This window comes from Chiloscyllium punctatum, chromosome 32 (assembly GCF_047496795.1).
Source record: "Chiloscyllium punctatum isolate Juve2018m chromosome 32, sChiPun1.3, whole genome shotgun sequence".
Taxonomy (NCBI): Eukaryota; Metazoa; Chordata; class Chondrichthyes; order Orectolobiformes; family Hemiscylliidae; genus Chiloscyllium; species Chiloscyllium punctatum.
In genome coordinates this window covers 42,713,124-42,729,922 of record NC_092770.1, presented here as the reverse complement: position 1 = coordinate 42,729,922, position 16,799 = coordinate 42,713,124, and the positions used below count along the sequence as shown (strand labels likewise).

General features: G+C 41.5%; 1 protein-coding gene across 2 annotated transcripts in view; it reads left to right on the top strand.

The window, feature by feature from the left end:
- The window catches only part of b4galnt3b (beta-1,4-N-acetyl-galactosaminyl transferase 3b), a 199,931-nt gene that overhangs the window by 56,177 nt on the left and 126,955 nt on the right, over positions 1 to 16,799 (top strand). For both annotated transcript variants that reach the window (XM_072552183.1, XM_072552184.1), the window contains one exon: positions 14,150 to 14,256. In XM_072552183.1, coding sequence (XP_072408284.1) covers positions 14,150 to 14,256 — 107 coding nt within the window. The remainder of the gene's footprint in view (positions 1 to 14,149; positions 14,257 to 16,799) is intronic.

Sequence of the window (16,799 nt, the reverse complement as noted above, 5' to 3'; positions counted from 1 at the left end):
AAGGAACACTTTTTAAATTGACTGTATAATTTTCCCCTGAGTTGCCCACAGCATTAACCAAGAAATTGATCTTTAATTCCTGGAACATTTTGGAGGATTGCCGATCCTATTTGTCTGCAATGATTTCCAAATCTCCTGTGTACGTATGGTTAGTTACTGAATTACAAGCTACCTTCTTGTCATAAGGAAAGAAGATGATTAAATGTTGGTTGCCGATCATTTGATAGAATAGAGAGAGATCAATCAGTTGGCTGTTTTTATATTAAAAACATGCTTTCCTTTTCACTTTCCCACCCTTTCATATACCTCATCTGGTTGTCCTGTGAGTGATCTGTATTTTGTAGTTTGCTTTGGGATGATGTTTTAATATTAGGAGACCATTAACTCTTAGTACTTCAACCAACAATTGTCATTATGTGTGCTATTACCATGTGGACTGCAGCAGCTCCAAGTGATTTGTTGACATTTCCTCATGCAGTTAGAAGTGGCCAACAAGTGGTGGTCTACCAAGTAATGTCAGTATCATGTGAAAAAAAGTAAAAAGAGTATTCACTGTTCTATTTTCATTTCTATCCAAGAGTTCACACATATACTACAGAGCTTAGAGGATTCCGTCACCTCTCTTGAGTCTAAACCAAAGTGTGCCACAGCACTTGGGAATTCACCTAGACTCTCCTTAGATACCTGGGGTGGCACTTACACTTGCAGTGCTTAGTATTTTCCCAGGCTTCCACTGCCAGTCTCAGCCACTGGCCTTATCAAACAGATAGGGCAATTTGATTCATAGGAGAAAGTGAGGACTGCAGATGCTGGAGATCAGAGCTGAAAAAATGTGTTGCTGGAAAAGCACAGGTCAGGCAGCATCCAAGGAGCAGGAGAATCGATGTTTCGGGCATAAGCCGAAACATCAGGAATGATTCCTGAAGAAGGGCTCATGCCCGAAACATCGATTCTCCTGCTCCTTGCATGCTGCCTGACCTGTTGCGCTTTTCCAACAACACATTTTTCAATTTGATTCATAGTGCACTTAGGCTTTCAATCTAAACATGGGCCCCACTCTCAATTTCTGTGTTTATGAGATGAGAATACTATCCTCTGAGCCACAACTGATACCTAGAGCCAGTGAAGCTTAGCTGATGGTTTATTTATTAATTGCTTTGGGATTGTTTGCAAATTCTTGATTTCTGGTCAGGCTGAGCTATGCAGTGAGTTAAATATTCCAGGGTTTGACAGATGGGCTTTGAATAATTTGAAGGCAGCTCTGGGAATTGTCACTTTCCATGCATCTCTGGTTCATGTCCTGGCAACAACTGTGTTCTGGGTCCAAGCCACATTATCCTAAAATATTATGTGCAACAAGTTTATTATCTGACAGTGGTGTTTGATCCTCATGCTATTCTTTATGCACTAGTTTCTTCAGCTAATAGTTTAGTGAGGTTAAATAAAATTCACCATTGACATCCTGTGGATAATCAATCTTTGGCCGAGCCTTTGCTGATGTATTTCTGAGGGATAGCTAAATAGCAATGTCATCAGTAAGCAATGTCCCCCATCTTTTATTTGGGTTATAGCCCCAAATAAGTAACCAGTGCAGGCTGAAAGAGCCCTGGAGAATTCCAGCCAATCATAAGAATTTGTTGGAAGTTCTTGTGTGTGATCTGATGCCAGTTGAACACTTAGCCAAGAAGTTTTAATTCATTTCACTAACAAGTCTAGTTGTGATATTGTAACTGCTTGAATTAAATCTTTTTGCATGAACTTATGAACAAGGAACAAGTGTAGGTCACTCAACCCTTGGAGTCTGGTCCGTCATTCAGTGAGATCATGGCTCATCTTAACTCTACATTTCTGCATATTGCTGATTAATTTTTCAACCCTCTTGGTAATCAATAGTTTATCTAACTGCAACCACTGCCTTTTCAGGAAGGGGATTTCAAAGACTCTCAACTGTCTGAGAGAAAATATGTTTTCTCATCTCTGTCTTGAATGGGGGACTCCTTAGTCTTAAACTATGACTCCCAGTTCTAGATTCTCCTGCAAAAAGAATCATCCTTTCAACAGTCCCTCAGTTAAATCCCCTCAGGATCATCTATGTCCAAATTACATTACCTCTGACTCTTCTAACTTCCAGAGGATACAGACCTAGCCTGTCTTGCCTTTCCTCAGAAGCTAATCCAGGTATGAGTCTCGTAAAACTTCTCTGAACTGAAATCCTTCCATAGCTACGGTGACCAGTATGGATGACTCCAGTTGCAGCCTCACCAGTTCCCTGTATAAATTAATCATAACCAGGTTCAGTTGAGACATTTGATTGAGCATTTGATGATTATTTAGTTAGAAATAGTGAGCAGGAATGTAGGTTAAAGACAAGAGATTAGTTGATGATTCTCATTTGAGGAGCCAGTGTGGACATTATGGGGCAATTGGCCATGTTCTGTGGCTGTGCTCAACACAGATTTTCAGTATCTCCTAAATAACCCAGCATTATTGACTTCACAAGTTGCATAACTATTAAGAATGCAGCCTAATTTATTGTGTTGAGCACATTTCCAGGGCTAAACTGAGTTGCCAGTTAATCAGTCTCCGTATTTCCACTGACCCTTGAGTGTCAGTACTTGCTGATCATGACTGGTGGTACAATAGCATCCTGAGATTAGAAATTGCCGCAGTAGACCAGGGGTTTTCAAAGCCTTCTCCACTGGAACTCCATTTTAAGAGTGGAAAAGTGTCTCAGATCTTCACTGAGCACTGTAAAGGGTTTGTGTATGTCTCTGTTGGAGATGGAAAAGAGAGGAATAGGGTAAGGGTTATGAGGAAATTTCATAAAACTTCTATGCTTTTAAAGAGAAATAGTTTTTATTGCAGTCTATTGCACAACTTGAAAAACAGGTATGTGAAGGTTGAAAGCTGTCTGACAGCTGGAGGTTTGGCTGAAGCTTCCTGACTGCCATTGCTGCCTGACACATTGTTACCCCTGCAGTAAACTTTTGCTGGGGCTGAGATGCTTGAATACGTGTCCTTGCTCGGTGATTACTTCCTATGGCAGGTTGCCTGCAGCATTGATTTCTCCTCCCTTCGTTGTTACTGTTCAATAACAGCACTGGAGATGTGGGTGCTCCTTTCACTGTCCGATCTAACCATACTGTAGTTTAGACTGATTTGGAGATGCCAGTGGAGGGCTCAATCTTAACAGAATTTATAGCAAATTTTTGCTATAAATTCTGTGTTACGATCGAGCCCTCCACTATCACCTGATGAAGGAGCGTCGCTCCGAAAGCTAGTGTGCTTCCAATGAAACCTGTTGGACTATAACCTGGTGTTGTGATTTTTAACGTAGTTTAGACTGCATTTGTCTATGCTGGACAGATTGATCTTGTTTAATAAGGCTGTGTGGGCTGCTTTTTTTTCTCTGTAGAGTCTTTTGGGGGATATTTATTTATTTATTAGAACATAGAACAGTACAGCATAGTACAGGCCCTTCGGCTCTCGATGTTGTGCCGATCTTTTATCCTACTCCAAGATCAAACTATTAATATGAAGCATTTTGATCTTGGGTGAGGCCTTTAAAGGCCTGTGTACAATGCTCCAGAAATTAGGCTTCAATCCAACATTATTACATTGTCAATGAATGGTTTCACATAATTCATTTTCTAAAGGAGTGGAAGATGATAAGAACTTCAGCTTTTGTCAGAAATGGAGTTACAGTCTTTTGCCTAAATTAACCAGTGATTTTTAAAAATTTCATCCCTCTCTCTTGCTTCTTCCAGAATACTGCACGGCACATTGGGAGATTGGTTTATATAGGAAGCACAGTTTCAGGTAGTTTTGTTGGACCAAAGAGTATTTTCTTGTCTCCCTTTTTAGGTTTCCAAGAGCTCTGAGAGGATCTTCATTTTAATTTTATTTTTTTTAAACTGGAACTGCAAACAGAACAGAAGCTCAGCACAACTAATGATTCTCAGTCTTATGCTGAAAATATCTGACCATGTCAAAAGAGAAGGTTACATCTAAAAATGGCAGGGAGGTTGAAACAAAATAGCCTGAGTGAATTACTGTTTTCCAGAAGTGTATTTGAGTTACTCTTGATATGAATAAAAAATGTTGGACATTATTAAAATCCCAAATTAAAATAGAGTTGTGCTGGAAAGAATGCAAGAATCAGAAATAGGATCATTCAGCCCCTAAAACTTGCCACACCATTCCATAAAATCATGACTGATCTGCTCCAGGCCTCAATTCCTTGATTTCAAAAACTAGTGTGGCCCCTCTTTAAGTATTCTCCATGATTTAGCCACCACATCTCTCTTTGCTAGAGAATTCCTGATATTCACTACATTCTGGGAGAAGAAATCCCTTCATGTCTCAGTTTTAAATAAGTGTCTCCTTATTTTGCAGCTATGCCCCTTTGTTAGTGATTCTACCTTTTGGAAACTTCTCCTCAACATCTACCCTGTCAAGGAGAGAGTGAGGACAGCAGATGCTGGAGTGTCAGAGTCGAGAAGTGTGGTGCTGGAAAAGCACAGCATGTCAGGCAGCATCTGAGGATCAAGAGAGTTTGACATTTGGGGCATAAGCTCTTCATCCAACATGCTCTCATGCTCCTCGGATGCTGCCTAACTTGCTGTGCTTTTCCAGTGCCATACTTTTTGAATCTATCCTGTCAAGTCCATTCAGAATCTTGAATGTTTCAATAAGATCACGGTAATTCTTCTGAACTCCAGTGAATGAAATACTAACCTTTTTAGCCATTGTTGATAATTCAGTCCCTTCATTCTAGGAATCAACCTAGTGACTCTCTTTTGAACTAGCTGATATGAACTGATGTATAGAATTTGCTAACACCAGAATATGGTAGAGTGATGGTGTGGTTAAAAAAATTGGAAAATAATTCAGATTCCTTATGAAATTGTTTGGATGAATGGCAAATTCAGTTCAATTTTGACACTTCCTTTAAAGAAAATGTGATGTTTGCATTATGTAATGAATGGTATTGAATTAGTATGGAAAAAATTAGAAATCAACTGAAATTCACAGTAAAACTATCACTTGAAATCCTTAAGCAAAGTGGTGAATCAGTCAAATAGTTAACAGATTGCAAGGATATATGGCCCTGCAATAAAATGAACATTTACAATGCCTTAATCAGGGCTAAGTTAAAAATCACACAACACCAGGTTATAGTCCAACAGGTTTAATTGGAAGCACACTAACTTTCGCAGCGACGCTCCTTCATCAGGTGATAGTGGAGGGCTCGATCGTAACACATAATTTATAGCAAAAATTTGCAGTGTGATGTAACTGAAATTATACATTGAACAATTGGTTGTCTGTTAAACCTTTCATCTGTTAGAATACAGTGATGGTTTCACTTCTTTCATGTGTAAATCACAAAACCTATTTTTAAAAGTTGCATTCTCTGGTTAGCTGTAAACAATGGTGATAGCTAGACAATATGTTGAAGGTGTTAGTCCCCTGTGTTCTCTGTCTATGACCTGATGTTTAGATTGATTCTAATCTAAAAAGTGAGATAACAGAGTTTTACATAAATTCATGCAGTTTTTGAGCTCGGAGTTCTACATGAATGTATGCAGTTTTTGAGCAAAGTGCAATGTAACTCTGCAAGTACAAAGTCACCCCACAAAATGTGGGTCTTTGTCTGCGTGTGTGTCTGTCTGGGGTGGTGGTTTTGTGTATATGTGTGTGTGTGTGTGTGTGTGTGTGTGTGTGTGTGTGTGTGTGTGTGTGTGGAGTGTCTTAATTCTGTGAGGGGATGATTGTGGGAGTGTGTGTGGGTATCTGTGTGCGGGTCTGTGTGTACCGGTGTCTGTGTGTGTGTAGGAATATCTGTGTGTGTATTGCAATGGTGATCACCTGTAATGTAACATGAACCCAAGGTCCCGGTTGACAAAGCCAACACACCGGGACGTCCCATCGTGTCGGGCAATGGAACCCTATGTGAGAATCTCTCTGGCTATGTGGAAGGGATCTTGAAACCTATTGTACAGGGGATCTCCAGCTTCTGTCGTGACACTACGGATTTCTTACAGAAACTCAGCACCCACGGACCAGTCGAATCAGGAATATTCCTCGTCACAATGGATGTTTCCGCACTCTACACCAGCATCCCCCACAAGAATGGCATTGCGGCAACAGCCTCAGTACTCAACACCAACAACTGCCAGTCTCCAACCACTCATCTGCTTTATCCTCGATCATAACGTCTTCACCTTTGACAACCAATTCTTCGTCCAGACACATGGAACAGCCATGGCGACCAAATTTGCACTCCAATATGCCAACATTTTTATGCACAGGTTCAAACAAGATTTCTTCTCTATTTAGGATCTCCAACCAACATTGTACACCAGATACATTGATGACATTTTCTTCTCTGGACCCATGGTGAGGAGTCACTGATAAAAACTACACAGTGACATCAACAAGTTTCATCCCACCATCAAATTCACCATGGACTACTCTTGACTGTCTGCCTCATTCTTAGACACGTGCGTCTCCATCAAGGACGGACACCTCAGCACCACACTCTACTGCAAACCCACAGACAACCTCACAATGCTACACTTCTCCAGCTTCCACCCAAAACCTATTAAAACAGCCATTCCCTATGGACAAGTCCTACGCATACACTGGATCTGCTCAGATGAGGAGGAACGTGACGGACACCTGGAAGTACTCAAGGATACACCGATAAGAACGGGTTACGACGCTCAACTCATTGACCGCCAGTTCCGACGTGCCACAGCAAGGAACTCTAATGACCTCCTCAGGAGACAGACACGGGCTGCAACTGACAGGGTACCCTTCGTTGTTCAGTACTTTCCAGGGGCTGAAAAATTATGCCATGTTCTTCGTGACCTGCAACACACTATCAATGAGGATGAGCACCTCACCAAGACCTTCCCCACACCTCCACTACTTGCTTTTAAACAACCGCCAAACCTCAAACAGATCATTGCCCAGCTCTTAGGACAACTCAATACAACCCTGTCACGGTGGACGCTGCAAGACGTGTCAGATTGTGGACATAGATACCACTGTTACGCGTGGGAACACCTCCCACCTTGTACATGGCAGGTACTCATGTGACTCAGCCAATGTTGTCTACCTTATACTTTGCAGGCAAGGATGCCCGGAGGCATGGTACATTGGGGAAACCGAGCAAAGGCTACGACAACGGATGAATGGGCACCGCACAACAATCAACAGACAGGAAGGTTCCCTCCCAGTTGGGGAACACTTCAGTGGTCCAGGCCATTCAGCCTCGGACCTTCGGGTGACCATCCTCCAAGGTGGACTTCAGGACAGGCAGCAGAGGAAAGTGGCTGAGCAGAGGCTGATAGCCATAGGGAGGGCCTCAACTGGGACCTTGGGTTCAAATCACATTACAGGTGATCACCATTGCACTACACACACACACAGATATTCCTACACACACACACACACACACACTCTCACATACATACGGACACAGGTACACACAGACGCGCACACAGACACCCACACACACCCTTATAGACACACACACTCACACATGCACCCCCTCACAGACTTAAGACACTCTGCACTCACTACACACACACACACACACACACACTCTCTTACACTCACAACCCCCATCCCAGACAGACAGACACACACACACAGACAGACAAAGACCCACATGTAAAACTGTTATCTCACTTTTTAGATTAGGATCAATCTAAATATCAGGTCATAGACAGAGAACATAGGGGGCTAACACCTTCAACATATTGTCTAGCTGTATTCTAACAGATGAAAGGCTTAACAGAACCAATTATTCAATGTATAATTTCAGTTACATCACACTGCAAATTTTTGCTATAAATTCTGTGTTACGATCAAGCCCTCCACTATCACCTGATGAAGGAGCGTCGCTGCAAAAGCTAGTGTGCTTCCAATTAAACCTGTTGGACTATAACCTGGTGTTGTGTGATTTTTAACTTTGTACACCCCAGTCCAACACCGACATCTCCAAATCTTAACCAGGGCTAAATATATAAGGCGTCTTTACTCATAAATTTAAACTTACATTGCACCTGGACTACACTAGCATGATTAACATGTAGACTGATTCCAGAACAAAGTAGAACATTACCCTTTGTACCTTTGCGTCATTGTTGGGTTAAATCCTAATTCTTGACTCAGGCTCATTTGCATCTTACCACAATCACAGAGTCACCTGGTCTCTTTTGAATACTGCACTATAAACAATCCAAAAGCAACATACTGGTTGGATGCTGAAAATTTGAAATTTAGAAAAAAAAAATGCTGGAAATGGTCAATAGGTCAGGCAGAGAGGAACAGGCATGACCTTTCATCTTGATGACTTTACATCAGAATTGAAAAAGGTTAGAGATGATAATAGATTTTAAGCAAATGAAAGGGAGAAAAGTGGGAGAAATGAAGTGGAAGGTTTGTCATAAAGTGCAAGGAGGGAGCAATTTAAATGATTAAGGGTGCAGAGCCGTAGGATGTAGCAATGGAAGAAGTAAAGAACCAAAAGGTGGGTTTAGAGTAGGTGTGAATGGCAAAATGATGAACAATTACTTGCATGGAAGCAAAAGTAAAAGAAAAATTAGAAGAAAATAACCCACAAAAGAAAAATAAACAAAATTAGGTGAGAGGTTATGGTCTGAAATTGAATGAAGTGTGTATAACACCTAATCAGAAGATGAGCTACTGCTCCTCTCTCTAACTTTGCAATGCTGCGGGAGGTTGAGCACAGACAGGATCAGCATGAAGGCAAGGTGGAGAATCCAGACAAAACGTGATCAGAAGCTCAGGCTCGTGTTGGTGGACTGAACGGAGCAAAGCTCTGTTCTGTACATTGGAGAAACCAAATGCAGAGTGAGTCAAGCTTTGAGGAACATTGCCATTCCATTTGCAAGCACAGCCCTGAGCTACCAGTCATTTGTCATTTTAATTCACCACCTTATAGTAGCATAGAAGGGAGACATTGGGCCTGTCAGGGCCACTAAGCAGGCTTTCCCCATAGCCTTGTAATTGGATTCCTATCTTAGATAATATCAAGCATGTTTTTGGCAGCTATGATTAAATATGCCTCCATCATACTCTTAGGCAGTGCATTCCAGATCTTAATCACTTGCTGCGTAAAAAATGTTTACCCTTATGTTGCTTTTAGTTCTTCCAGTCATCTTAAATTGGTGGGTCTTTGACCATTCTGCCATTGGGAATAGTTTCTCTCTATCCACTTTGTCCTTTAGTGACTTTGATCACTTTGAACAAATTTCCTTTCAACTTTCTCTTCTGCAAGGAACAAAGCCCCACCTTCACCAATCTGTCCTTGTAACTAAAAACTGGAAGATTTGAGTTATAAGGAGAGGCTGGATTGGCTGAAACCTTTTCACTGGACCATAAGAGGTAGAGGTGCAACCTTACAGAAGTTTATAAAATAATGAAGGGTATAGATAGGGTTAATGGTAATTGTCTTTTCCCAAAGGATGGGTATTTCAATCTAGGGGCATATTTTTAAAGTGAGACGAGATTTAAAAAAGACATAAGGGGCAAATGTTTTAAACAGAGCATGGTTTGCATGTGAAGTTAACTTCCTGAGGAAATGGTGGATGTGGGTACAATTACAATGTTTAAAAAACATTTGGACAAGTACATGAGAAGAAAGGTTTGGAGGTAGTGGGCCAGGAACAGACAGGTGGGACTAGTTAGTTTGGGATTATGTTTAGCATGAACTGGTTGAACCGAAGGGTCTGTTTTCATACTGTATAATTTTATGTTATGGTGGTATTTTATAAAATGTTTTTCAGAAGTCAGTGTGTAACATATCAACTGAATTTTCAATACAGTAGCAATTAAATTAGTTAAACGACATTTGAACTTTAGAAATCCATGCTGGCTTTCCTTGAGTTCACATTTGCCCATGTTACTATTAATTTCGTCCTAGATTATCAATCCCCAATTTTTGCCCACCTCTGAGATTAATCTGATTGACCTGTGGTTGCTAGATTTAAGTTTATGCCCTTTTTGAATAAGGGTATAACATCAGCAGTTTTTCACCCCACTGGTACTACCCTCGTTTGGAAGCCCAATGTCTCTGTGGTTTCCACTATTACTCAGATGCGTCCCATCTGATCTTAGTGGCTTTCTGTTTGTCTGCGTATACAGTAAAGTGTACAGAGAGAGGACTGGTGCAATAACCTAAGGGTTCCCACACTTCAAGCAAGAGGTGATACTGAGAAAAGGACCTTCATGATCCTTTTTGGTAACTTTTGCCAGCACAGGAATTGAACCCACACTGTTGGTGTCACTCTGCATTGCAAACCAATTGTTCACCCAACTGAGCTAACCCTAAGTAATACATTATCTTTAACAATGTTTTAGCCCATCCACTGTCTTAACCAGTTCTCCTTTCACTACAGTTTGGGTAGCTCTGTGGAAAATACAGATGACAAGAAGGCATGTGATGCCTCAGCCATGTACTTTACCTCAATGCAAATATCCGTTTCTCAGCACTATTCCTCCTCTTACTGCCCTCTATTTAGAGTCACAGAGTCATAGAGATGTACAGCATGGAAACAGACCCTTCGGTCCAACCCGTCCATGCCGACCAGATATCCCAACCCAATCTAGTCCCACCTGCCAGCACCCAGCCCATGTCCCTCCAAACCCTTCTTATTCATATACCCATCCAAATGCCTCTTAAATGTTGCAATTATACCAGCCTCCACAACATCCTCTGGCAGCTCATTCCATACATGTACCACCCTCTGCGTGAAAAGGTTGCCCCATAGGTCTCTTTTATATCTTTCCCCTCTCACCCTAAACCTATGCCCTCTAGTTCTGGACTCCCCAACCTCAGGGAAAAGACTTTGTCTATTTATCCTACCCATACCCCTCATAATTTTGTAAACCTCTATAAGGTCACCCTTCAGCCTCCGACGCTCCAGGGAAAACAGCCCCAGCCTGTTCAGCCTCTCCCTATAGCTCAGATCCTCCAACCCTGGCAACATCCTTGTAAATCATTTCTGAACCCTTTCAAGTTTCACAACATCTCCCCAATAGGAAGGAGACCAGAATCGCATGCAATATTCCAACATGGCCTAACCAATGTCCTGTACAGCCGCAACATGACCTCCCAACTCCTGTACTCAATATTCTGACCAATAAAGGAAAGCATACCAAACACCCTCTTCACTATCCTATCTACCTGTGACTCCACTTCCAAGACATTATGAACCTGCATTCCAAGGTCTCTTTGTTCAGCAACACTCCCTAGGACCTTGCCATTAAGTGTATATGTCCTGCTAAGATTTGCTTTCCCAAAATGCAGCACCTCGCATTTATCTGAATTAAACTCCATCTGCCACTTCTCAGCCCATTGGCCCATCTGGTCAAGATCCTGTTGTAATCTGAGGTAACCCTCTTCGCTGTCTACTACACCTCCAATTTTGGTGTCGTCTACAAACTTACTAACTGTACCTCAGATGCTCGCATCCAAACCATTTATGTAAATTTCAAAAAGTAGAGGGCCCAGCACCAATCCTTGTGGCACTCCACAGGTCACAGGCCTCCAGTCTGAAAAACAACCCTCTACCACCATGAGATCTAACCTTGCTAATCAGTCTCCCATGGGGAACCTTGTTGAACGCCTTACTGAAGTCCATATAGATCACATCTACTGTTCTGCCCTCATCAATCTTCTTTGTTACTTCTTCAAAAAACTCAATCAAGTTTGTGAGACATGATTTCCCATGCACAAACCATGTTGACTATCCCCAATCAGTCCTTGCCTTTCCAAATACATGTACATCCTGTCCCTCAGGATTCCCTCCAAACAACCTGCCCACCACTGAGGTCAGGCTCACTGATCTTGGCTTGTCTTTACCGCCCTTCTTAAACATTGGCACCTCGTTTGCCAACCTCAAGTCTTCCAGCACCTCACCTGTGACTATCGATGATACAAATATCTCGGCAAGAGGCCCAGCAAGCACTTCTCTAGCTTCCCCCAAGTTCTCGGGTACACCTGATCAGGTCCTGGGGATTTATCCACCTTTATCCGTTTCAAGACATTCAGCACTTCCTCCTCTGAAATCTAGACATTTTGCAAGATGTCACCATCTATTTCCCTACAGTCTATATCTTCCATATCCTTTTCCACAGTAAATACTGATGCAAAATATTCATTTAGTATCTCCCCCATTTTCTGTGGCTCCACACAAAGGCCATCTTGCTGATCTTTGAGGGGATTAGTGGTGCTGGAAGAGCACAGCAGTTCAGGCAGCATCCAAGTAGCTTCGAAATCGACGTTTCGGGTTCCTGATGAAGGGCTTTTGCCCGAAACGTCAATTCGAAGCTACTTGGATGCTGCCTGAACTGCTGTGCTCTTCCAGCACCACTAATCCAGAATCTGGTTTTCAGCATCTGCAGTTATTGTTTTTACCTCGTTGCTTTTAACCCTACTGCGAATGATCTTTGAGGGGCCCTATTCTCTCCCTAGTGACCCTTTTGTCCTTAATATATTTGTAAAAACCCTTTGGATTCTCCTTAATTCTATTTGCCAAAGTTATCTCTTTGTATGCCAGTCAACGTTTTCAATGTTACATGTTGCTGTTTCCTTGCTGCTCCTATTTCTTGTTTCATTTTCCTTCTGAACTTTCTAGATTCACTTGGTTCTCATTTATATTATCAATCTGACATCAGTCATCAGCATCCTTTTTCTTCTTCCTCTTGCTTTCTGAGCACTTTCATCATCCAGGGAGTTTTGTTTGTCGTTTCTTTGCCCCTGGCGGGAATTAGCTCTATTGTACCTGTATTTTTACCCTCTTTAAAGGCAGCTTATTGTTCTGTTAGTTTTACCTGGAAATTGTTATTTACTGGGGCCATGTCTCATCCTTTGAAATTGACACTCCATCAATTATTTCTCCTTGTTCATTTTAATTGAGATATTAAAGAGCTAATTTGCTCTGCTGTCCTGAAGGAAATTGGATGTCCTGAGGCTGGGGTGGGATGTGTCTCTCTTACAGGTAGATTGTAAGGAATTCATCCCACCCTAGCCTGAGGACATTCAGTTCCCAGCAGGACAGCAGAGCAAATGAACTCTTTCACATCTAATAATAGCCAAATTAAATCTTAGGATATTACAGTTTCTTTCTTCTAAAAGTTCTCCTACTAACACTTGATCCATTTTTCCTACCTCTCATGCTGACTTGCATTCACGTCGTCCTCCAGTCTTCCATAGAGCTCAATACATGCTCGAGGAACAGCATCCCATCTTTTGATAAGGTGGAGTCTTCCTGACTCAACATTGAGCATGGCAGTTTTGGACTAAATTTCTACCCCTTCCATCTTGTTCTCCTTTGTAGGATCATTTTTCTTTTACTTTGCTTTCCGATGCCAGCCATTTGTAATTTTGCCACTTGTCTCTGTTCTAGATGCCCTTTCTAGGTGCAATCTCTCCTCTGTCTTCCAATCTTTTAAAGACCTTTTTTTGTGTTTTTCCAAACTTCTCCCTTTTACTTGCTCAACATCTACTACCATTTCTGGCATTTTTCAGTTTTGATAAAAAGCCATTGACTTCCTGTCTTTCTCCCCAATTCTGCTGAACCTGCTGAGTACTTTGTTTCCCTTTTGATTATGAAAAGAAAGTTGTGTTGCCTCACAAAATGGTGGAATAAGCTGCTCCTAACTAAGTGGGAGGTATGAAATTGGATTACATCAGCTTAAGTTTACAGTCCACAATGACAGGTCTTCCTGCAGCTTTTCACTGAAATGCTGTAAATGAAGTATTGAATCTAGATTATGATGTCAATGTAGCCCAAGAAAATAGTTCAGTTTAATAGGTAGGTTTTAACTGCTTTACGTAATGTGTTAAGGTAATTAGGTGGAAGGAAACATCATAGTAGCATTAAAAATACAGTTATATGCTATGGAATATTTGAGGAGTGTCAATGGACTAAATAGATTTTAACTTTTTGAAATATCTTGACATCCTTCCTGTATTTATCACAAGACATTTCTAATTATAGCCTCCCTGTTATCTACTGAATCTACCAATATATAGATTCTTTTTAATGTTTTGATACTTTGTGATTCTTCACAAATTTGTAATGCACTGATTTACGTCTCTCTTTAGAATTCAGAAACTGGAAGAAACAACCTCATGTGCAACGCAACAAAGTGCCTGGTGTCGCTCGGGACCTGGAATATTATAACCAAAGAAAGGAGGAGACAGGAAATGAGGTAAGCCCATGTAATGAATAATGTAATGGTGCTAATGTTTTGCAATTTCCAATTACTCTATGGCCACTATGTCTTGTACAAAATTTGGAAGGCAGACATTAGAAATTTGAAAAGTTTGATAGACTCAAGCTGGCACAAGGAGCACAGTGCAGGATTAATCTGTACTCATTGATTGTGATACAGGCAATATACCAAGTTTGAATTCCTTCTTATTTCAGTGATTTCAGCCTGCCAGCTGGCTGTTGATTATTTGGACAAATACAGGTGTCAATACAGGAACTTGCTGGCATAACATAAAGCTACCTCTGGCTAAAGAGCAGATTCAGTGGGCCCAGATGTTGCCTTTTTATGACTGGTTGGGGGGAGCCTTTTACATGTTCACTAACTTGCTGAGCCCACTGTTGAGAAAGCTTGCCCATATACCTTGCCAGTCAGCCTGTTAAGAGATGCTTCTTGGCCAAACACAGGCCTCAACAGTGGCCTCCTGGATCACCAGAAGATACCAGCCACCTCGAGACCAGCAGCTTCTGGGTCCTAGAGACAATCTGTTATACTCTTCAGGTATCCAAAAGTGAGTAGATAGAAGTTTTTGTTTATTTTTGTTACATCATGGGGTAAACTCTCCTGCTTAATTTAAACCAGCAACACAGAGAAGATTTATCCCGTGCAGTAATCTGTGAAAATTTGAGAGGTCAAGAACTATTTAAAATAAAAATTAACAGCTTTATTTCTTCAAGTATAACAGAGACTAATTAACTAACAACTATTTATAATTCCTTCATCTAACCTATCTTTTACTTTCCCTTCTATAATACTAGTCTGATAAAACCCCTGATTAAGATTTACCAAAATTCCAACTTTTCAAAACCAGCCAGATGTTGAATCTTCTCATTATGTCTTCCTCTGTCTTATTTTCTTCTTCTTAGGGATTTCTGCTTCACAAGCTACTGATCGATAAAGGTACCTTTTAAGAGAGCTATTCTCCGGACAGTCTGCAGATGCTGGTGGCTTGATAGTTCTCCCAGCTGTTCAATTTTCCCCGGTCTTATACCTCCAAAGCATTGGATTGTGTCATTGGCTTTTAAGATTGACAATATACAAAATTCAAACTTGGCATTTTTGGGGCATAATTTAAACTGATTGGCCTAAATCAAATTTGTTTTGTCATCTCCAGGCAACCAGCTAATTGAGTTGTTACATTATATCCTGTTCAGAACAGTTGGTGCTATGTCAGGCAGTTCTGCTAGCTTTTAACTCTCTTAAAAGGTACAGTATACCCACATCTTCATAACACTTTTCATGTGGTGGGAGTAGGGAGTGTGGGCGGTGAGGGCAGACTTTTAGCTGGCTTTGAGAGACCTCCCACTAGCCCAACCTATCAGTCCTTCTGATTGCCCAGGAGATTAGCACAAGTGGAGTCTTAACTCCCAGCCCCCACAAATAGACCAGGTCACCTAGGTTTACCAGTCAGAAAATTATCTACTTTTCATCTAATTTTCAGCAAGGCAAGTCTGGGCCCTGGCAACTTAAGGCCCTTAAGTGGCCAATAATTGCCAGGCACCTTGTGTACACAACAGCAAAATAAATTCAATCCAATCAACTGCAGTCCCATCGGTTTCCTCTTGATCATCAAGAAGGTTTTGGAAGATGCCATCATTAGTGGTATCAAGGGGCCGTCAGCTCCTGACCTCATTACAGCCTCGGTTCAAACATGGACAAAGGAGATGAATTGCAGAGAAGACGTGAGAGTGACTGCCCTTGACATCAAGATCAACTGAGCATGTCATCGAAGAACCCTAGCAAAGCTGGAGTCAATAGGAATCCAGGAGAAAGCCTTTCGCTAGTTGGAGCCATACCTTGAAGATAATTGTGGTTGTTGGACTTCAGTCATCTCCATTCCAGGGCATTTCTGCAGAAGTTCCTAAGGATAGTGTCCTAGGCCCAACTATCTTCAGCTGCTTCATCAGTGACCCACTCTCCATCATAGGGTCACAAGTGGAGTTGTTCACTGATGACTGCACAATGTCAGAACCATTCATGACTCCTCAGACACTGAAGCAGTCCACATCCAAATGTAGCAAAACCTGGACAATATCTATGCTTATGCAGTACAACATTACTTGTCACTTGTCAGCCCAGGTTCCAGACAATGACCATATCCAACAAGAGAGAATCTTACCATCACTTGTTTATATTCTGTAGCACTGCCATCATTGAATCCCCCACTGTCAACATCCTTGGGATTAACATTTACTAGAACTGTATAAATACAATGGCTGTAAATGCAGTGAGTAACTCTACTGACTCCCCAAAGTCTGCCCACCATTGGCAAGGTACAAGTCAGGAGTGCAGTGGAATAATTCCCACTTGTCTGGTTGAGTGCAACCCGAGCAAGACTCAAAAAGCTTGACACCATCCAGTTCAAAGTAGCATCCTTGATTGGTACTCCGTTCACTACCTTCAACCCTCACTCAGTCTACCCAAATCACAGTAGGGTGGACCATCTACAAGTTGTGCTGCAAACATTCACAAAAACTCCTTAA